This window comes from Morone saxatilis, unplaced genomic scaffold (genome assembly GCF_004916995.1).
Source record: "Morone saxatilis isolate NCDOM2014 unplaced genomic scaffold, NCSU_SB_2.0 Contig19, whole genome shotgun sequence".
Lineage (NCBI taxonomy): Eukaryota > Metazoa > Chordata > Actinopteri > Moronidae > Morone > Morone saxatilis.
The window spans coordinates 24,376,369-24,399,774 of NW_023339751.1; the positions used below are offsets into that span (position 1 = coordinate 24,376,369).

General features: G+C 40.1%; 1 protein-coding gene across 1 annotated transcript in view; it reads left to right on the forward strand.

Moving 5' to 3' along the window:
* Nucleotides 1–3,028: 3,028 nt before the first annotated feature.
* The window catches only part of LOC118329132 (ras and Rab interactor 2-like), a 28,641-nt gene continuing 8,263 nt past the window's right edge, over nt 3,029–23,406 (forward strand). Inside the window, exons 1-7 of the mRNA XM_035663110.1 lie at nt 3,029–3,129; nt 4,552–4,570; nt 4,902–5,112; nt 5,883–5,994; nt 11,181–11,253; nt 13,678–13,769; nt 18,892–20,529. Of these exons, the coding sequence (XP_035519003.1) occupies nt 4,954–5,112; nt 5,883–5,994; nt 11,181–11,253; nt 13,678–13,769; nt 18,892–20,529 (2,074 nt within the window). The 5' untranslated portion in view covers nt 3,029–3,129; nt 4,552–4,570; nt 4,902–4,953. The remainder of the gene's footprint in view (nt 3,130–4,551; nt 4,571–4,901; nt 5,113–5,882; nt 5,995–11,180; nt 11,254–13,677; nt 13,770–18,891; nt 20,530–23,406) is intronic.

Consider the following 23,406-nt stretch of genomic DNA (forward strand, 5'->3'; position numbering starts at 1 on the left):
TCAGATAATTATTTGGTAGTTCTTTCTGAAAATACAGATAGGCTTGTGCTGATTGATCATATGGACTATTAATAATTGAGGAAATCATCGCAGATTACTGATAGTGTACAATTTATTCATTTATTGGGAGGTGTATTTATGAACTGACCATGACTATGAGAAATAAAGAAATTATAAAAAAATACATATATATTTAAAAAATACACATGAAGGTGCCTGTATTGTCATGATGGCAATGAAGACAAGCTCATGAGTAACTAAAATTCCTCTTATTACCCAGTACAAAATAATTACAACATAGTGACTACAATAATAATGAGCAGGAGCAGCATGATCATAATTAACACCTCATCATTATATTAATTAACAATATAATAATACTCGTGATTGTGATAAAAAAGATCAATAAAATAATAAAACAATAATGATAGCAATCACAATGGTCATCATCATCATCCTAATTATAATAATATATTGTATAGTAATACGACTAATAATACTGGGCTCTAATACTTCTACTACCTATAATAATAAGAACTATAACAGCAATAATAAAGTAACATTTTAAACAAAAGCAATAATATAATATAATAATAATCTGCTCATCATTAAGGTCACATTTCACCATGTACTAGTTACACCTCCTGTTTCTCACATGTTGAGAAGTTGATGTCATCCACAGACTACATTGTGGTCAGTTTCCATTGCGTCTTGTCCATTTGTGTAGACATGTGGGTTAGGGTTGACATGGCTAACCAATCAGACAGAGTTGGGTGGGTCTTCGCAGAATGCCGGTGGGGGGAAGAAAATCAAGCTTTACCCAGGTGTTTAGGGGTGTGGACCTAGACTCATCAGGAACCTAGACTCATCAAGAGTGATGAATATGCAATAAGAAGTAAGGGTACTTCTTAAAAAACCCATTTCAGACACTGGATTAGTGTAACATCAGAGATATTACAAACTGTAGTCCTGTCAATACATTATTTCTGTATGATATATCATCAGGACCAGACTGTATTTCTAGCCGAGATCAAGATTAGTACACTTCATCAATAAATACTACAATTACTGCACTGCATTTCCCACAAGTGTCTTTTTAACATTCTTTATCATAAGAGCACTTCAAGTCAACAACCACCATTTAATATCTCATAACACATGCAGTCTTTCCCTCTTGCCGATCTGCTCTTGGCTTTTTTGAGTCTGGGAGGGAGCCTGAAAGAAGAAGAAGTCAAATAAATTGGGGAAGAAAGAGAACTATTAATATAAGACAGGGGCCAGTAAGACCAGGAATCTCCCAGTATAGTAAAATAGGTAAACATAGAAGCAAGGCACTTTCTTAATGTTTATTCTGCCCTCTTTGGTGTCTGGCCAGTCCCAATGCCAAGCACACATACTTTCCTCATGATGTCTGAAGGATGATTTTGTTAGTTAAATGTGGTTTTATTGCATGTCATGGGGCACTTGTATGCCATTTTGTGTCAGTCTCCTTACCAAGTATGGCCTCAGGTTTCCAGTGAAACCTTGTAAAGGTTACCGTGAATTTCAGCAAAAGCTGTTACATTACTATACTCACAAGGTCTGCTTTAGTAAATGTTTTTGTTAGCACGCAATCATTTATCTCAAACACTTTAGTTTTTCATTCATTATTTTGTCTGTAACCTTGTGAGGCAGCTGGACAAGATCACGCAAGAATCCATCTCCATCCATCTCTTAGTCTATTTGCTAGCCCATAGAGTCACATTGGGAACCGTTAATGAGGAGTACCTCAACGTTTTACGTTGCAAATATACAGTTTGGGTCCCCAGCATTTAGAAGATTTTTGTTCGTTTTAAAAATGTCAGAAATGGATAACACATCCACATCCTCGTCCAGATTGTTTTTGTTGGTTTTTAGTAGAATATATTTCTTCACTGAAAGAAGAGCAAGGAACGGCAAACTTTGTGATTTCCCTCAAAACAGCTGAGCTAATTGTTTCCTCACTCTGCTCGAGCAGCTGATGTGCTGTTACCCAACCGAAACCTTGCCAAACTAGACAGATAACTGGGAAATGAAACCAATGACGCCATGAAAAGAGTTAGGGTTGATCTACATGTCATGTTATCAGAGCTTGAAATGTTATAATTATAGTTAGAAGTTATAATTGGTAACATGGCATGCAAGGGCAATTTGAATCTTAGATTCAAGATTATAACTTAAAATCATGTAGAAGAGAAAAGAACAACAAGTCAGATAACTTCTTAACAGGTGGTGCTTGTCCGCCTTTTGAGGCTTATATTTGTGTGTTTGAGTGTGCATATTTGTTTGCACATTGTCTTGTCAGTGCACACACTGAGTAGCTGTTTGATTTAGAGGTTGAGTCAAGGTCAAACTTGTAGTCTTGGATAGTTTTTAGAAAAGCTTGCTCAGTGGATCCAATAGCTGCTTTACAGTGTCCCCAGCAGAAGGAGTAGCTTGTGAGTACTGGTGGAGATATGATCCAACTGTGTCTTAACTGAAAGAAGACCTGTGCAAAAATTGCAGCTAATAACTGAACAAACGCATTGTTGACCAGTTGCGTGAGAAGATGCATGCAGTGGCAATGGTGTCTGGATGCTGTGCTTCCTTTTGGTTGCAAACCCACCATTGACGCTATGCAAACATGCTAGTGAAAAGTTGCATTTCAGTCTACAGCCAGTTTAAAAGGACTTATACTAAACAATCCTACTGTAGAATTGAACACTAAAGGTTCTGTAAAGGCCTGAGTTATTTATATAATGGTTCATTCACAGACAGGCGGCTTTTAGGAATTGTTTCCACTCTGTTTGGTCAATGGGAAGTGGTTAGTTCGGGGGTAGATTGTCTCACACGCACACACACACATACACACTTAAAGCTTGCAGAAGTGAGAGCCAGTTCATACCTCAAGAAAATCCACATGTGGAGGCTGAAACACCTCCATAGACACGTGTATTTCCTCTAATTGAACTGACCTCAGACCTGTTGTTTTCCCTAAAATGACTGTATTGTTCCATGTGCCTCTCTGCAGCTGATCGACTCATTTGCTTGGGAAATTGGCACACTGAAGAAGGAAATGGGGAAAAAGACTGAACCTGCAGAAGGAGACCACAAGACGGATACACTCCTTGGGTGAGCTCATAGTGCATCTGCATAAAAGACGTATGTGTGTGTACTTGTCCCGGCCAGTATTGCCATTTGATTTAGTGTAGTGCAGTTCCCCATGGCTGCCAGCAGAGAGCACCCTTAAGAGGCCTTTGGGTTATGTGAAATGTGTGAAGGGTGATGACCAGATACTGACTGAGTGACACTGCTGTCACTAAGCTATGTCAGGAATCAGCAGATAGCATAACAAACCTATTAGCTGTCCCGTAACTGTTCTGTATTGTGTGTCTGTGAACTTTTTCCCGTAAGAAGCTGGATGACATCTTAAACTTGTAGAAAAACAAGATCCCAGATAAACCTCTGATGCCTAGCATGCCTTCGCTCAATAGTGTGCATTTTCTGGTAATTAATTCCTCTTCTCAGATTCTGTGGAATTTAGAAAGTACCTGTTAAGTGTTGAGGAAGTATGAAAGAGATTGGCCAGCAGTGTGAACTGCATCAATTCCGGATAGTTCATATGTTTTGGAATTATTTGTAACATTAATAATCTTTAGTAACTGAATTCATAGGCTGATGTCAGCACTCACCATTCATATTAGTGCTGCCTACATATTTTAATGTTTGTACATGCTTGTGTAGTGTGTGTGGGTGGGTGGGTGTGTGTGTGTGTGTGATGTCAGTACTTGCTGGAGGGGTGGAAAGAATTGTTTTATATATATATATGTATATAAAACAATTATATAATTATATATATCTCTCTCTATATATACATATATATATATATATATATATATATATATATATATAGTGATTATTATTTATATTGAAATTATTAGTACATTAGTAAAACACACTTTTTTACACCCATTTACTTCCCATTGTCATGCCACTGTATACTTCTACTCTAATACAAGTATTTATGTTTACTTTTGATACATTTTGCTATTAAAACTTTAAACTAGGGGAGCACCAATTGGAGCTGATGGCGATGTTTCAAATGACAATCTGGCTGATAGCCAAAAACAATGTTTTTCTTGTTGTTATTTATTTACACTTTAAGTAAGTATTTATGCCTTGTTGTGACTCAGTATATTCCTCTTCTCATCCACAGACGCTTAACTTGGTTTCTGATACAGTTTCTCCTGTGATCCAGTCATTGCTTCTCCTGATTATTTTTATTTTCGAAAGTTTGATATTTAAGACCAGAATCAGGACAGTTGACAGTTTAATATGCAGACTTTTTAAAAGTGTCTGAAAACAGCAAGCAAGTGACAAACTGACATGCAATAGGCCACGCTCAGACTGCCTTAACCCCTGCTTAAAAAAAACACAGCCTTCATTTAAAGCCAAACTGCCGGTGCAGCTGGGGTGCCAACATAGGGGACAAAAGATCTCACTCCATTTAACAAATTAATTAGTTTTCGTTATTTCTCTCCCTTTTCTGCACAGATTGCAGTAAAAAAGAAAGGTAAACTCCAGTGTGTTATTCACTATGTTCTTTTGTGGCAGCCAAGACTTTTTACGCTTTGTGTTTTGGTGGAAATATTCATTATGTGTGGTGTGTCCAATCTTTGTAGATCCCAATAATCATTAAGTCTGTCACCAACCAAAAAACTGTATGTTCTCCTTCTACAAAGAAATTGCTCATCCTGCCAAAAAATAAACTAATATTAATGGAGCTATTCCAGAAGTTAGTCTGGCATCCTGTGAATGTTCGTGCATTTATTTCATCATTCAGTGGTGGTATGAAAATTACAATCCCTGTAATGCATCTTATATTTGTTTGATCTTGTTTTTAGGCTGGGTGAAGAGGTAGGAGGTCTCTTCCTGCAGGCTTCACCTTGTTCTGGGATGGGAGCGGGGCTGCCTGGAGCCAGAGATTCAGGCTATGACTCCCTCCACCGACGGCTCAGTGTTCTGGACAGACTGGTGCATACACATGCCGTGTGGCTACAGCTGGGCCTCAGCCACCAGGATGCCACACATATCCTGCAGAGCCGGCCCACTGGGGTGAGGGAACAGCAGCACTGTGGCTTCCGGCAACCAACACTGTTGAATTAAAGCTTTCACTTTAGTGTCAAAGTTCACACTTCTTAGCACACACAGCCGAAACAGTAACTTCAACACCCCCTCAGTATAATATACACCATGAACTACAGCCTTCAAAAATCATAGCTACCAATTTACTCCTCTATAACAGTCCTACAGAAATCCAACTGTTTTAGGTGCTCAGCAAGTATGAGACAAACTGCAGTCTACCCAGAGACAAGTGGTTCCTAACCTGGGGGTCAGGTTTATCAGAGAGCCTTCACTCTCTGATAAACAGCCCCGTCCTGCATTAGATAGGAGCTGATAGAAAAATGAGAAGAAACACTGAATTTATATTAAAAAAAGAAGCCTACAAGAAGTAGGTATCATTGTTAAAATAGAAAAAATACTCAATCTCTGATCAGTACACAAACTTCCTGCAGTTATTGTGTTCACAGTTTGGGTTCATTGCACAGTTCTTCAGTTGTTCTCTACTGTTATTGTTATGCATTGGATATAATATGAAATATCCATAAAATATGTCACTTAGTTTACTCAGTGATGGAAAAGGTTGGGAACCAGTGCCAGATGATGTGTAGATGTGATGTAGATGGGATCTAAAAAGTAAAAAATCATCACATTCTTTGTTGTATGATAAATCCTTCACAACAGACACTTTACTCAATAAAGAATGAGGCAGTACTTCTGAAGTATATATGTTCTGATTGGACGTTTTCTTCTCTGGCCTACAGACATTCGTGGTGAGGAAGTCAACCAGTCTGCAGAAGAAAGTAATATCTCTACGCATGGACAAAAACTGCGCAGTTCCTGTCAAAGACTTTCCTGTGAAAGAGAGCCAGTACAGTAAGCATCTTCCACTTCATGTGTTTTATCTGTGTTTTTTCTTTTGAAATGCCTCTGTCAATCAGGTTTCAAAGTCCTCTGCCAGCAGGGCAAACTATTAGAAAGTGTAATGAAATGAACAGGTTATCACGGGAAATACACCTGTACTTGGTGGTAAAGTATGTCTGTGTCAACCTTCAGGGGTTGTTGTGATTGTCAGCAACAAAAAAAATTGGCTCAATTCTTCAGCTGGAATTCCCGGGCTGCTGTAATTATGTAACCTAGATTTTGGACAAAGTTCTCATAAAATTCACGTGTTGTGTGTGTAGAGACCTGCAATTATCATACAGGCCTGAATTATTATGACCATCATACAATGTAAATACAGAATACTGTAGAGCTGTTTTCACTGCAGTAAATAAATGGCTTTCTAAACAAGATGAATGGAAACTCTTCAGGCCAAAAACTGTTTTTTTTTTCTCCTTTTGCTTCTCAAAGTCTCTCGAAGCATTACTCATTTTCATTGTAACCAAGACTGGTTGACGTAAATAACTGCATGCTATATTTATGATGGATTATATCTGTGTAGAAATTGGGTTGACCAAGAAAAAACTGGTACTTGTGAAACTGACAGCAACTAGGAATTTAGGGCTCAGAGTAACTTTTACTCAACCTTTACTCCAGTCAGACCATTTAGAATGTGAATAGCATCATAACCAATAAATTACATACATAGACTCATATATTTGGATGGAGATTTCTGCCAGGACTGAAGTAGTTTTTAATGGAAGGGGTCACAGGAAAGCTTTTAACATGAAGCAGCAGCAGGAAATAGTTGGTTTGCATCAGCAGTCACTGACTGCAGCTCTCATACTGCTGAAAGCCACCAGTAAACGATGAAATAAGGCTGATATCTGAAAGGACAAAGAGGAACAGAGGAGTGAAACTACAGTCCTTACCACAATAATTCAGTTGATGCTACAAAGGTACTTTTACATACAGAGCAACGCATGGGTTGAACAAGATACAAATTATATGAGGGCAGAGACTGTCACAGATTGGCCTTGCTACCAAACTGGACCACAACAATGCAGCATGACACTGTTTCCCCTGCTGTGAGGATGCATTGGAAACAAGGATGAATGGCTAGATGTGGCTTGGTGCCATTAAAACCAACCGAGGCTTGTGGAAACGTTGGATAAATCCAAACTATAAACACCAAAATGCACTTGTTTTGAGTAAGGCCTCTAGCGAGAAACATCCCTTCTGTTGTCTATACAGCAGTGATTCCCAACCAGGGGTTCTTGCACCCCACTCCATTAATAAAAGCTACAAGTAATGGATAAATGGCTGAATGTCCAGTTTCTTCCACTTAGGAGTGGTAGAGTGGCAGTGCAAATGTGAACTTGTCCAAACTGACCTAAACATGTACAGTTCAACTGTATAAAGAACTATAGTGTCCAGTTTAAAATCAGTTTAAATGAACACATTGAGAACATGACGGTGGTATTGGTAAAGGGGTACTTAGAGTTCATTAGACAGAGCTCCGAGTGTATTGGGTGAGGCTTTGTTCTATAGGGAATGCCGGAGGCTTCAATACACTGTATCTCTGTCTGGGAGATGTCCTGGAGGCTTCGCCTTTCAACTGACTACTTCCTCTTCCGTCGCCCCATCCAAATTAGTTTCACCAACTCCACTGTTCTCTTTTTCTTTGTTGTGTAATCAAACATCTCACTGCTCTGAATGTGCAGTGTGTTCCTCTTGTACCTGTGTGCGCTGACACCCGTCTCTGTTGGCACCACACTGGAATTTCCAAATGCTTACCTAGTGAGAGTATGTGCTGCGTGTGAATCAGCGCCTTCTGGCTGCTGGTTACAGGTGTAGACGAAAGAGTCAATAATGTCTCTCTTCTCATCTCTCTTTTGATGAGAACAATACACAATATATAAATAGAGTGGTCAATTCATTGAGAGAGAGGCCTCATGCAAAACAAAACTCTGTAAGTTCTAGTAATAAGTCATTAAATGTAGTAGTTGATTTCCTTTATTCTGCAGCAGTTTCATTTGAAAAATAGCCAGTTAAATGCAAAACATTTTTTTTTTAGATTAAGATTGAGTTAGATGTCTCAAGAACTACAGTTACTTGTCCATTTAAACCTGAAGGTTTTATAACTGCAGAGAAATTATGTCACATTATAAATCTGCTGGAAGAACACAGCACACTATCTATTATTGCTCATTTTAGACACACTTCCTGTGTTCATTTGGGTTTATTGGGTTTATCAGTTGTTCTGTACTGTTACTATCCATAAAATGTGTCACTTAGTCAGGGGTCATCAGTTTACTCAAAGACAGAAAAGGGGTCCCTGAAGGAAAAAGGTTGGGAACCACTGCTGCAGTGCACCCCCACAGCACTGTTTGATGAGCTAAATACTAAATACTCTTCATCAATACCACCGGTCATGTTCCTAATGTGTTCATTTGAGCTGATTTTAAACTAAATGTTATAATTGTTTTTATACAGTTGAACTGTACATGTTTAGGTCAGTTTGGACAGGTATACATTTGCACTGCCATTCTACCACTCCAAATGATAGAAACTGGACATTCAGCCATTTATCTACTACTTTTAGCTTTGAATAATGGAGCTCCCCTCTATCCTTCCACGTTGCCTTTGGCAACAGCAGTAGTACCCCCTGGGATACAAGTACCCCTGGTGGGGAATCACTTTTATAAACCACTGTGCAGTGTTTTGCCATCTGATAAGCCTTCTAACTCATGGGACTATCCAGTTTTCTTGTTTCATATTTCATGTCTCACTGGTACCTGAAGAAACACGTTTTTGTTCAGAACACTCAGGACAAGACAAGACATGTAAACTTATTATGGTAGGAGTCAGGAGTTGTTCCCATTTTTGACCTTAACCAGGTTACTATAATTGATCTGTGGTAATCAGGTTACCTTGAACAGGAGTCAACAGCTATGCTAGCAACACTGTTTGGCTGTGCTTTGAACTATATACAAATGTCAGCATGCTACTACTACTACAGTGTCAATGCTAACATGTTAATGGGGTATAGCGTTTACCGTGTTCATTCGCCTTATTTTAGTGTTAAGCGGAGGCTGATTGGAATGTAATTATTTTTGTGTCCATAAAACCACTAGCATGACTAATAGTCTGGTTAGTGTGTATGAATTCAGAATATTTCTGTCTGTATGTTTATGTTCTATTAAAGGTTCTTTGGTGGCGTTGTCAGTATGGAGCTTTGAATTTGTTTTTTATATCACCACAGTAAAAAAAAAGCATCACTGCCAAGTGTGTACTTTGTTGCAATAAATGAATATCTGTCAGTGTATGTGACTCATTTTACTCAGGAACTTAAGTATTAAACTGTGATGAGGCCTGTTACAGCCTGAGTACTTCAACAGATAATAGTTGTTGTGTCTGTTTGCCAAATATAGGGACATATTTTGTGCAGGTGAGGCAAAAAAGAAGTCTGATTTGCCAGTGTGCCATGTGTCCAAGTCCAAATCTCAATGCAGTTGTAAACGGTTTGGTATGATAAATGACATCAATCACATGGTTATTTTTGAGCTGCTTTGCCTGGGAACAGTTTTATCACACCTTGTTGACCTTGTGTTAGATGAGTCTCCACTCTGGACGCCATGACTCCACTATATCTTAACATAGAGAATAGTCTTGTTTATAACCTTTAAGCTAGCTGACAAAGCTAAAATCCAGCTGTTTAGGTAACTTAAACAGTCTTCAAGCAGTGCTCCTAACGCAAGTAGTATAGTGATTATACTTACCATTACACCTTACCATTCAGTTGGATCAATGTACAATAAGTGTACTCTCACTCTCTTAGTTCCTTAAATGCTTAAATAAATAAAATGCTGTGTAGAAACTGACCTTTGTACTGCAGCAGTGAGTGTGGTCTAAAGTTTAGTTTGTCACATACAAAAGTAACTAACTGACACTTAGCTCAAGAGATCTTTAACTTTCTAAAAAGCAATATTTAAACAACAGTAAGTATGATTATTGGAGCTCATGGGAGATCTGAGATAGATGAGGACAGTTGTAAGTTATGGGATGGCATGCTGCCATCTAAGACATATGTTTGAATTTAACCCACTTCCCTCATTCCCTACGGTCTAAACATCTTTTTTTCTCTTGCTCTCTCTGCATCCTTCACTTTATTTAACCATTTGTTTCCAACTCCTCTGGATTTAAGTGTACTATAAAGACATGATTGGCTAAGACTAGTGTAGATCATCTCATACAAGTCTTTGTTTTCTTTCCTTTTACTCTGAACTAGGGCTGCAGGATATGGTAATAAAACTACTATTACAGATACTGCGATTGCGAAAGAAAATCATGTGACGTGTGACATTTGTTGGGGTCTGTACCAAACAAACATCACAAACATCTTTGCAGAACTACAGTAACTCATTATAATGCAGCTTATTGTGGTTTGGATATTGCACTTGGCCATATTGCGATTTTAGTAATATTGTGATTAATTGTGCAGAGCTACTTTGAACACATCTCTCATTTTCTGTCTTATACACACAGTTATGTACACACGCAAATGCCCGGATTCTCTAGCCACACCCAGATCTTGTTCACATTTGAGTTCAGTGCCAGAGGCCTGAAGCTGTTGTGACTGCATGCCAAGTTGTAAGGAAAACAAGGTCTCGTTCAGCGTAGATTACCAACAGGACACACGCAAGTTTTGCCCCTTCTAACAAATTGTGTGATCTGCTTTCTCTGTGTGTTCTCTTACAGATTTATTAAGCAACAATTTGAGTCCACATGGGGAAAGCGGTTTCCACCACACTCATTGTTGTTGCCGTTTATTCAAATTATTTATATGGCACTTATAATACCAGTCTGACTCCGTTATCCTTACGGGAATTCAAGTTAATCCAGGGATTAGAGAAAATGTTGTAAACATTTCTTTGCATGCATTGTGGCTGTTGTGCTTTTTCTCAGCTATGTCCTCTTTGCCCTTGCCAGTGACATAAGTCAAAACATCATACATTGTTGTATTGTCAGTTAGGGCATTGTTTAGATTTTTTTGCTCAAAGTCACAGGACTTCACATTTTTTTGAACCAGATTCAAGAAATGACCAAACTGTCTTTTTTACATGCTTTTCCTCTCACAGTTCATTGTGTCTTGATCATGTTGTTCTGTGCTCCTACAGCTTTCTCTTTGGAGGGATCAGGCCTGAGCTTTGCAGACCTTTTCCGTCTGGTGGCATTCTGCTGCATAAGCAGGTGAGTTCATCACTTAGAATTACTAATGATTACAGAAAGACATGCAAACCACACCGATGTGGTCCAAGGCAAATGGGCTTTTGGTTAGATGCCTGAAATAAATTTGGATTAACACAAGCAGAAGAGATTTTCACCTTCTGTTCTACAACATAAAATGATCTATCTATCATCTATCCTATCCTGCTAATCTATCTATCTATCTATCTTACCTATCTATCTATCTATCTATTCTATCTATCTATTATTATCTATTATCCATCATCCATTCCATCCATCCATCCATCCATCCAATCATCATCATCCATCCACCACTATGATGTTGATGTTAGAGGGACTGTGATAAATAACTCTGATTTTATGCATATGGGGGTGTGTTCTTTGTTCTATGACAGTTTTAAAATGAAATTATCGCCTTGCTTACAATATTTAAACATAACCTCTGTATTGTGATACGTACGTATCGTATCGCCATATCCTATTGTAACATATTGGCAAAAAAAAGTCTGAAATTTTAAACTGCACCTGGGTGTTGACAGGGGCTGCTTTGGTTTGGTGTGTACGGTTATATACGGATATATTATTGTATATAAAATTGTATATTCTATATAAAATAGTGCACTGTGTACAATATGACAAACACACAGTGTAAGTATATTGATGTATGAAATCAAATCTACTACGTTGCCATAATCATGTAATCCAAAGTACAGTACAGCTCTTATAGACTGTTTTTGTGGGTAGAAAAGGGTCTAAGTTTGCTAAACTAAAAATCATAACAACAAAGGCAAAGAAGGAAGTGTTGAAGATGGAAAAGAGCACTCCACAAAATATTCCACCTTTAACCTTAATCTGAACAAGGAAGCAGAGATCTATTTTTAGATGGATACATATAGTGAGAATATAAATACACGACAAGTATAAAACTATTCCATTGCACAGAGCACCACTGGTGCCAGAACTGGAGTCAGATTTGTTTTATCTTTACTCATTGTTGTGTTATTCACACAGGACAGAGGATGAGACTCGCGTGTTGCGTTAGACTTTTTTTGTTGTCCATCATTTTGACAGGTTTGTGAAAATTCCTTAATAATCCTTAATCATTTTGTGATCAAGTTTTTGGAGGTTAGATTAACACAGAATTTCAGCCTTTACATAATAGGCTAACGTAGGTCATTTTAAAATAAATATACAAGCATGCAAGCATTCATCAGCTGTCCCTCAAGTCTTTAAAAATCCCCCCTCCCTTTTCACATCCTAAATGGCACATGGGTAAAAAATCATAAAAAATCATAACAAGACAAGCCTATTTTAGAGCATTTAATTTTAAAAATAATATTTGATGTGCAACTACATAATGCATTTCTAAGGGCATTGGGAGAAAAGATTACACCGACCATGTGACAGATGCAGATCGACGAGCAGGTTAGGCTTGGAAATATCACAGGTTCGGGTAGGTGGGTCAAGAGATAAAGCAGCATTCCAAGAAAGTTAATTGTAATTAATAACTTACAGATTTTGGAGTTCAGGTGTTTATTTTCATGCTGAGGTGAGATCAGTCAGTGGATTCTCTGCTAAGCATGCAAATCCTGTGGACACATACATTAAGAAACATGTTGAAGAGTTCAACATGTTTCCACCCTCATAAAACAAAGATGATTTTTAAGTATTTAAAATCCTGTATCCTGTACATCCTTATTTACATAGCTGTGATCTTCCTTGTCTTTCTTGACACATTCATTAGTTTCTATCCGTGTTAATGCCACCTGTAGACCAGTGAAATAGTGTGAAAACATTGGCAAGACTGAGTATTGTGTCATTCATGTGCAGGTCAGTCCTTGTGAGCAGGCACGAGACAAACATTAAAAAACCTGTTCTGTAGTACTATAAAGGTAAAAAAGACAGCTTAGCATATTTAAATTACTTAAACTCTAGTTATACCTTGGATTTATTTATTAAAAATACGTGCATTGCATACTTCCTGAATACCCACACTGCTATTTCACATTTATATCTATACAGTTTTTAGGTCACTTTCTGTATCTTTGGTAGTCATCATTTGCACAATAATGCTTAAGTTATCTGTCACATTTAAAGCATCCAGGTTTCACTGGCTTCAGAAATCTGTAGGTATAATTTAAAGCTTTGATCACTCAGGTTTACTTGACCGAAGCTTTTGAAAACGGTGTTTCTTGCTGTAAAAGGTCTTGTAAAAGAAAGCAGCAGGCACGCATTACCCTCCGGCTGTGTGGTTGAACATACGGTTCAGCCAACACCACACACCCAGGCTATTAGGCACGCTCCTTTTACAACGGAATAACTCACACACCTTTTAGGAATAGGCTTTCAGTCCCGCCCTCTTTAACTCACTTTTCTCTGCTGACCAAATCTTTCTCCCTTTCACCCGATCTTTTCTCTTTTTCTCAGGGATGTGTTGCCCTTCACTCTGAAGCTTCCAGAGGCCATCGCTTCAGCCAGGACGTCTGCTGATCTCGAGGAGGTTGCTAAACTTGGAGCAGGTTTGTTTTCTCATTTTAAATATTTACATTTATGGGACGAGCATGCAGTTGGAGGAATGTCTGGCAGACATGGGAGTCTCCAGAAAGGGTTACCATATAGTCTATGGAAAGATAAGAGAATATAGTAGCTCATGTGTGCAGAGGTATTTTTTACTATAAATCTTCCGTATTGAATCAACAGTGACTATTCAGGGTGGAGCATTTATTAGTAACATAGCATCCAAACTGATTTGTGCACTTCCTTTAGCCTCTTGCAGATTCAGAAAAGTAGTGTTTTCCTCTATCCCACATCTGTTGTGTGTAAAAGTGTAGATTTTTTTTTTCCTGAGGCGTGACACTCGTGAAAGCCCATCTCAACCATATTGCCCCCCCTCTCCTGCTCGAAGGATTAAACGGCATGCCAGTGCTAAATGACTCACCCCGAGGGACAAAAGTCTCTTGCAGGCGCAGATCACTGCTGCACGGCTGGGCATGGACCCAGGCAGGATTGGGTGCCTCTGAAGGGTTTTTTCCCCTGCCAGCAGTAGTACTTTGGACATTTTCATTCATATAATCTGACACCTCCATCGCAAAAGAGTGTGAAGAAAGTTTTACTGTAAGAAGACCATGGTTATCATCACAACATTGTTTTATCAATGTATTTTTTTCTTAAAAGATTGAGCACTATGTTAAATTATAGCTGCTTCGTCTATCTTATACTGAATACTTTCTTACTTAGCTGAGATAAAAATAGTGGTTTAAAAGTGTGTAGGTGTTGTTGAGTTTGTCTTCCACACTACTTCCCCTTTTCATAACCCACTCAGAGTGACCTTTTTATCCACTGAGGCTCTGCTGCTGTGACTCAGCTCTGAGCTATTATGTGCACTCTCAGCTGACTCTGCCGGACTTCCAGTGGCCCTCGGCCTGAAAGCCTCTTAAAGAGTTCAAGGTGACACACAATGATTTGATGACCCCCCATGTGGTCTCGAATGATCTACAGACATACATTGTCTCTCTATTTCTCCCTCTCTTGTATTCTTAGTGCCTCTCTCTCTTTCATTCATAAAAGGGTTCCTGTTGAGTGAGGTGACACAATGGTGGGTTTTGTGTCTATGACGGTAACTGTAGTTCTGACGTACATACAAGCATTTATGGCCGGGACAGATGATAAAAGAGTACTGTTGACTCTGACGTCTTCACAGTGTCATATTACCTGTTACATGGCTCTCCACCTGTAATGACATTTGGGTATAGGAGACATCTGCCATCTGTTTGTGATCCCTTGTGAAGGCACCTGTGGTCATTATGAAGTTATGAAGTGAAATGATTAACTTGAGAAACTCAACCAATTTAACCTGCCAGGGGGCCCACACACTTGTTCCCCCAACTCATTTTTCACACATTCCCAGTAACCAACCAGTGCTTCTACCCTGGAATACTATCCAGCCCCAGGTTCACTATATGTCAGTTTGTCATAATTTGAATTTAAACCAATTAAAAGTATTTTTTTTACCTAATAATTAATAATTACCAAACTGAAATCTTCCGATACCATTTCATGGCTTTTATTTTATTAGGTCTTATTATTAAGACCTGGCTTGGGTCGGGTTCAGCCAGGATCATTTAACTTACTCATTTCACTGTCCCCGTAGTGTATGTGTTGCATCAGAAAGCCCTTAAACATTCTCCTTTCATTGTGTTGGGCCCCTGTTGGTCTTGCTTTGTCGTTAATCCAACCTTGAAGTTTGGTTGATTAGTTGCTGTATTTTGACTGAACAGCACAAAAGACAAATTGCATTTATCTAGTGCTCAGTCAGTGGCACAGTTTGAACAAGCTGGTTCTTAAATTTTGATAGTTTAGCATTTCTTTTCAAAAGCTATATCCGCTATGTGCTATATATGCTATGCTATATAATAGCATAGCATTATAAATAAGACAAGAAAATGGGTTGAAGTGGGTTGAACATTTAATCCTGTAGCCTTTAAACAATGACCTGGGAACTTCAGATGGCTGGATTTAACATCATGAAGCGTTGTTCATGAAGGCTGCTAGGGGTAGTTGGAAGATGCAGAAAAAACTAGTATGTTGATCCTGAATTAGGATTGATAAACTACTATTTCCAAGGTCAAGATTGAATTTATGTCCCAACTTCTTATAGAGCTTGTATTTGTTCAGTGGAACAAATACATAAAATAAATCAGATATATTGAGCATTTATCCTGCAAGCAGCACTGCCAACAAGTTAATGGAAGTCAGTCAGGATACTTATCACTTTGTTCCATGAAACTTATGCATGCTCAAATTGAGCAGCTTGCCAAAGCTTTTCAATCATTGTTTTATACACTGTACACTCTCCGTATTTTCCCTGTGAGCAAGGAGTCCATCAGATCTACTTATCTCTGCTCTGCTGCCGGTTTGCCTTACCTCCTGGAAGTCAAACACCGTTTTAACAATGTATTGGTATATTTTCCTCATACTTTTGCATAGCCACGGATGTGGAATACTAACGTTGATAATTGCCTGTTTTATAGTGATGTTTACAGAAGTAGAACTAACAGACTCTGCCACACATCAGTTAATATTATTTTGAGTTTTAAGTTCTCATTCTTTTATCACTCAACTTAAGTGTTGGGAGCGTTGTAAGAGGCATGCAGCACGGCAATCAGAGACAAATCTACTGCCCACATTGGTATGTAATAATTATATGTATGTTTGGTCTACGTATTGGCTATAAATACTACATAAGCCCAGTCATTAATTAAGTTTTTGAAATATTGAAATAAGTGACTGACTTTATGTCCCATACAGAGTTCTAGCTATCTATTTTTGGCTCCAGTTCAGCTGTTATAGTTTTCTAGAAGTTGCTCTTGACTTACCCTTGACTTTCTTACATCAACCACGCCAAACCACATTCCTCTGATCTCAATCCCAGGTGTCTCTGTGTGTGTGTGTGTTTGAACACTGTACAGCAGCTGTGCTTTGCATATACTTGCAAGAACACGCCTATATGTATAACTGAGTAATCAAAATGATTCCACAGAATTAGAAGTGTCAAGAAAAGCAAATTGTGAAATGTCTAAAAACAAAAACAAATCAGAATGATCAAAACTGTATCTAATCATATAATATTAACAACAGAGAAAACAGAAGATATAAATAGAAGTGAGAGTAAACAAGAGTAGAGTAGGTGGCTAAGAGGAAAAACTTTGTCAAAGTGTCTCATAGAGAAAGACAGATCACGCAACTTCTACTGAAGTGTGGGGCGGGAATACTGCTCCAACAGCCCGCCCACACACACATTAACAGGAGTGAGTCATAACAGACATTGAGCGTGAGTGAGAGAGAGGAGGCAGTCGAGTTTCAGCTTGTGCAGACACAGCAGTGCGTCTTCTTCGACAGCATCAGAAGTATACAGAGGAGTTAGACCGAGCGTGAGATCAACAGCTCGTCTGTGTGTCACTGAGCTTCGGGATCACAGTGAGTATTGTTGCCTCTCTTTTCTGCTCTGTAGTTGTGTGAAGGAGCTGCTCTGTGTCTGGCACTAGTATTCCTCATGCGGTATTGTTCCCGCTGGCGTGTGTCTTGTTTTGCTCTGTATGGTACGGCTTGGACTCAACAAGTGTTGTGTTACAGCAGTTTAGTGCTATTTTTCTCTTTGTTGTTCGGTAGGAAAAAGCTCTCCAGCAGGCTCATCCTCTCAGACTGCAAAAGTAAACAACAGTGATTTTGTACTAAGCAGCTTTTAGTGGGTTTTTTGAGGCCAGTTGAAATTGGAGGACTTGGATTGAGTCATTGGGAATGGAATAATAATAAGTGGGCATATTTAAGTTAATCTCTTTGCAATAATTTATATGCAAATAATTTTCTTGCTGCCACTTGGTGTAGCACAATTGGCTTTTAATATATACAATTCTCAGCTACCAGAAGAACAGCGGGAGACAAATAGCTGATAACTGACTGTTTCATTGTTGGTAGGGGTGTAAGGGTATACAAAATACGGTTCAATGTGTGCCAGAGTTTTGGGGGGTACAGAGAGAGGAATAAAAGCTAAATTGTTGATCCATGTACTTTGAAAAACACTAAACAGTCACCTTTAGGCTATTATTCTCGCTGTTGGAGTCAAGCCTTTGCACATGGTCAGAAAGTAATCAGTCAGTATTGTCCCAACTCAATTCCAAAAAATTCCTGTGAAGTAAAAATATTCTGAGTCTGAATCTACTGTCGAGCTGTGGGGAGAAGCCTTTTTACACCTCACTCTGTTTTAGACTACCTCTAGTAATTGCAAATACATTAACCTGAGCTATTTTCAGACAAATCTTTGTCAACAATGGTGACACTATTTCTGAGTAATCACTTCCCTTTGTTTGGTGTTGGTGTAGCGTGCTAGGAAAGCTTTGTGGTCCCAAACAGGGGATTTTATAGTACTGATGATACTATGAACTAGTCAGTCTCATTAGCATAGTTTTGGTAGCTGGCAACTTTCAAAGCTCTCCAGTTGCAACACGTTTGAATGTATGTTCCTGCATGCCCTGACATAGACTTTAATTAGACCACATTAGACTATTGACACTAGTAGTTAGTTCTGTAGTTTAGTAGTATAGTTTACAAAACCAAAATAAGATATGTAATGAACTGAATATGCCAAATTAGTGCCAATTATGATTCATGTATGATGAATGTACGGTCACACTTCTAATTGTTGGTGATGAAAATTAATGCTTGTTCTATGATCTACTGTAAATAACGAAAATGGGTATTTGTTCAAGTGGAAATAAAGCCTTTTCTGATAAGTCTGTTAAATGTCCTCAAGTGATCACTTTAGTCAGCGTCAGTTGGGGCTAAAGAGTAAGTCCTCATCTCTGCTTGAGGCTGGAGGCTGCAGGCTACATAAGCTGCTACTAGTACCCCTGAATCTCAGACTGCATTGTCTGTGGTTTTATTGTGTTTAATGCAGTGGTCCAAGATAGGCCAAGGTAACGCTGGCTTCAATCAACGTACTATTGTACAAATATTTTTTGGCTCATGGCATTGCTAAGCCCAGGATGAGACAAGGCCCAGACATATTATATTTGGCACTTACTTGTTTTATCACACCCTGCTCACCAAATATAGGTAGAATAATTCTCTCACTGTCTCACACAGGCTTCTGGGATGCTCAGTTGTGTCACAGGAGGAAGGGCTCAGTCTCCTTGTCAGGAATAGCTGCTCCTGACAGACCACCTCCCCCTGCCCAGAGACCAGTCTCCTTGGCAACCATCCCAGGGCGCCCTCACCTTAGAACTCGCACCCCATCTGAGCTCGAGTGTTGCCAGTCCAACGGAGCTCTTTGCTTCATCAACCCCCTCTTCATAAAGGTTCACCAACCAGACGGCGACGACAGCTCTACTTCAAATCTCCCGGGCACAGCAAAGCAAGGCCTGAGGGAAGAACCCATTAGCAACAGCCTAGAAACCAACAACAAGGACACTCAACACTCGGGTCCTCAGGTTTGTTGCTCAGATCACAGTGACAGCAGCCAGTCAGGTCAGAGCAACCTGCAGAGCCTTGGCAGAACTGCAGAGCTACAGGACGATAACAGTGAAACTGGCAGCAGCAGTCAGAAGCTCAGTGTGGCAGACACTGTTTCGCGGTCCCCACCTCCTCGTCCACCCCCACCTCGCTTTGCGCCACGACGCTCAGCCCCTCCTCTCCGAAAGCGCAGTATGCCCGAGAAAATCCCTTGGATCAATGTCCCCAAGGACAAGGGGGAAGAGAGGGAGAGGGGCAGCAGCCTCCTTTCTCGTCTGGGCTCCTCGCTAAGCATCAGCCCCTCATCCTCCCCTCCCAAGAGACTCAGCATCAGCTCCCCCATATCCATCCCCCGGCCGTCCCTGCCCATCTCTCTGTCATCTCTCTCCTCCTCCCCACGTCGGTCCAAGGCGTCACCATCATCCAGCCAGGAGGATGCCCAGTGCCACTTGGCGCTAGAGGACCAGACCATTGAAAAAGCCCTTATTAGGGCCAAACTGTCCAGGCGTAATCTTACCAGAACCCCCGCCCAGGACTCCAGCAGTCCTCCAGACCCTTCACTGATTACAACAGGCAAACAGGCAGAGGTGACAGGAGGGGAAGAGGAAGCAGTCGAAGAATGCAGTGGTGGCGGCCAGCGGCTGAGTGACATGAGCATTTCCACAGATTCCTCAGACTCTCTGGATTTCTCTCAGTCCTCAGCCTTCTTTCTTCCTCCTCTCCATGACCCCAGCCCCCCCACTGTGGCTGACTTCAACACCCACCTCCCCCTCTCCCTCCCACCATCCCACCTACCTTACTGCAGCATGGAAGAGGACGACGACGATGAGGACGATGAGGACGAAGAGGAGCCTGACTATGGTGTGAGTCTTGAGAGTGACCAGGACCAAGACCAGGACCTGACCATGGTGCCTCCGGGCCACCGCACAAAGCGTCGCCCCAGTGCCAGCGCTTTGGTCCTGCAGAATGCCCTGCGAGGGCACCTACGCAAGATGAGCGGTGTTTTCAACTCGCTGCTGACACCTGAGAAGAGGGCGATCCGCAGGGTGTTGGAGCTGTCCAGGGATAAAGGCTCGTACTTCGGCTCCCTGGTGCAGGACTACCTAAGCTACATGGGCGAGGGTGCAGGAACCCAGGCTTGGCAGGGCTACGCCTCTGGACTGGAGCTGCTGCAGACTCTGCGGCAGTTTATCACACAGATGAAGAGCTATCTGCGACAGAGCTCCGAGCTGGAGCCTCCAATCGAGAGCCTCATTCCCGAAGACCAGATCGGTGAGTACCAAATAGTTCCACCATGTTTTATTCTAGCTCTGAGGGCTATGTTGTCAACCTTGTTACTTAACTAGTTTTACTAGCAATGCTTGTGCACTGCAAATGTAACTGTTACCTCATTCTGGAACCAATGGCAGCTTAATGCTTTAATTCTAGTGATTATGGATGTATCTTGTGTGCCTAAAGGTTTGGTCAAGTGTTAGATTACTGCTGACATGTTGGACTGCTCGATGGCAACATCTCTACCTTTTAAGCATTATGACCTCCTCCTCAACTTAACAGGGAGACTGGCTGGAGTCATTTTTGTGTGTGTTCGCAAATAATTGAGTATTTTTAGGAAGTGTGAATGAGTAATGTATTTATGGAAAAATCCTAGTTTTTACGGAAACACTATGTCACAGAAAGCGTGTTTAATGCAGACGCAGCAGTTTCGCTTCGGTATCTCAGCAGTGAGGACATTGGAAAACACATGCTCACATGTTTGCAGTTGCATCTGTGCACGTGTGTCCATGTATACATTCCTGGTGAAGCCATAGCCATCAGGCTAATTTTATTTAATTGTGTGTTGTCATGCATGCTGATAAATCAGTATCCATTTGAAAAACAAAGTAAGGACAGTTGAATGCAGAGTGAAATCAGTGGTACCTTTGAAACTGAGTCCTTCCATACTAATATTTGCATTTCCATCTTTTTGCCCTTTATTATATCCACCCTTTATTGCATCTTACAATACCATGACAGCAACATGAAAGGGGGAAGCCAGAAAGAGCAGACACACACACACACACCAGCGACCAGCGAGCGACGACACACACCTGCCGGAAGAGCGTTCTGAATCATTTAGGCCAAGATTCAGTGGCTGGATCAGACCTTGGACAGAGTAACATGTAAACAGAGAGCACAAAGAGGGTTTTATCTCAGGAGGAAGGGGCCTGTTGAACCAACCTGTTTCTACTGGCCCCGTTCAAATAGTTCACCAGAGGGCTGTAATTATGAGTGAAAACTGTTTTTTTGTCTTTATCAGCAGTCATCTCATAACTTAACCTTTTACATTTTCTCGTTAGTTCTGTAGCCAGTGTTGAATTGTTAGCATTATATTTTTAAATGATATCTAAACTTTTTGGAAATGTCTGTTGGTGGCAATATCAGAATTTGATGTGAACAAGGGGCACTTCACCAATTATACACATAAAGTTCGGTTTCCTCATTAGGAGAAGTAATACTGATGATGATATGATGCCTTCTGTGGCTCTGGCGGGAGCTTTCCAAAGTCTGGAAAAAATAATCCTGCTGATGTTATAGTGATGTCATCAACATTAGTCTGTGCTTCAGACTTTAAATTCCTAATGCGTAGAAAGGCTGCATTACAAACTCGAGACGTGTGGTTTTAATGATCACACAGGGGAGGTCTAATAAAAGAATATCCAGTTGCATAAGGGGAAATGTAGGATCCCGTGTTTTTAGAGCTTGACCCATAAGTATAAGTTTTATAAAAAAAATATAATAATAATAAATGATATCATCAACCACTTTTTCTTCTTTTTTTATACGTGTTTGAATAGATTTAAAATAAAGACAGATACTGGGGCACCCAGGTGTTATGTCCCTGCTGTTGGCTAAATCTAATAAAGGCATAAAATGCAGAGGTGACTGAAGATTAAAAGGTTTAGGTTTTTTTTAGGGCTGCACAATATGGTAAAAATCATATTGCGATCATTTTGACAGATGTTGTAATTGAGCTATAATCATTTTTGGGTCAGATTTTCACTGAAAAAACAGATAATGTGACATTAGTTGGCGTTTTGTACCAAACGAACGTGTTTTCTTACAACAGGAGAACAAGATTTGTAGCACTACAATACTTCATTATAATTAACTTTAACAAAAATGGCAGCTTCTGTGATGCAGATATTGCACTTGGCCGTATTGCAATTTTAATAATATAATATTTTTTTGATAATGTTTAATCAACATCTATTAACAGTATCTGTAAATAAAAGAAATCTGGCGTGATGTCTTCTGTTGCCTGTTTTCTGAATGGCATGTTTTTCACAAGTATTACACTGGGAACTGCTGCGGTTTTAGTTCTTGGAAAAGTTGCACAATTTTTTGTTGTGGCAGCTTCAGAGAGTTGTTTTCTGAGTCAAGAAAAAAAAAAAAAAGGCAAGCCAGCCCAGATGCATTAGGGTGACCGTCTGCCAAGTCGTACAATCTCTTACTCCAGTTTTTTTAAACCAGCTCTCCAATCAGAGCGAGAGGGTCCAAGGCAAGCCCCCTCCACTGTCTGTCTGTCTCGCTCTGCCTTCCTCTGACACTCTCTGTTTTTAGTTTTTCTCAATTTTTGCGTTTCTTTTTCTCCCTCCCTCTCCTCCAAATCCAGTCTCTCTCTCCTCTGCCCTCCTTGCTTTAAAGTGATGTGTCGGTATTTTGGGTTTGACTGCTGGTGCTTTCATGCGGTATTTAATGTAAATTATATCTTCACACACAATATGGTCAGTTAGCTGGAATACTACTATAAATACAAGGAAAAGTAATGCAACTTTAGCAAAATTAAGCACATTTAGAGTTGGCATAGAAAGAAAGAAAATAACAAATGTGCAGAAGTGAAGGGAAACACATCCATGATAGGGCAAAGAAAGGACGTCAGTGAATAATATCACTCTTTTTAAGAGGAGACACAGAGTTTCAAATATGGAAGATGTTGTTGTTGTCTAGCGCTCACTCAACAACCCAGCCATGTGTGTGTTTGGGTTCAGGATGTTCAGGCGGGGAGAGGGGAGTGGTGTGGGGGGCAGAATAGAGTTCCTTGTATTCCACTCATCCCACACTCTCCTCCAGCAGACAGCCTGAGACCACCGGTTATGACGCTCTGTATGA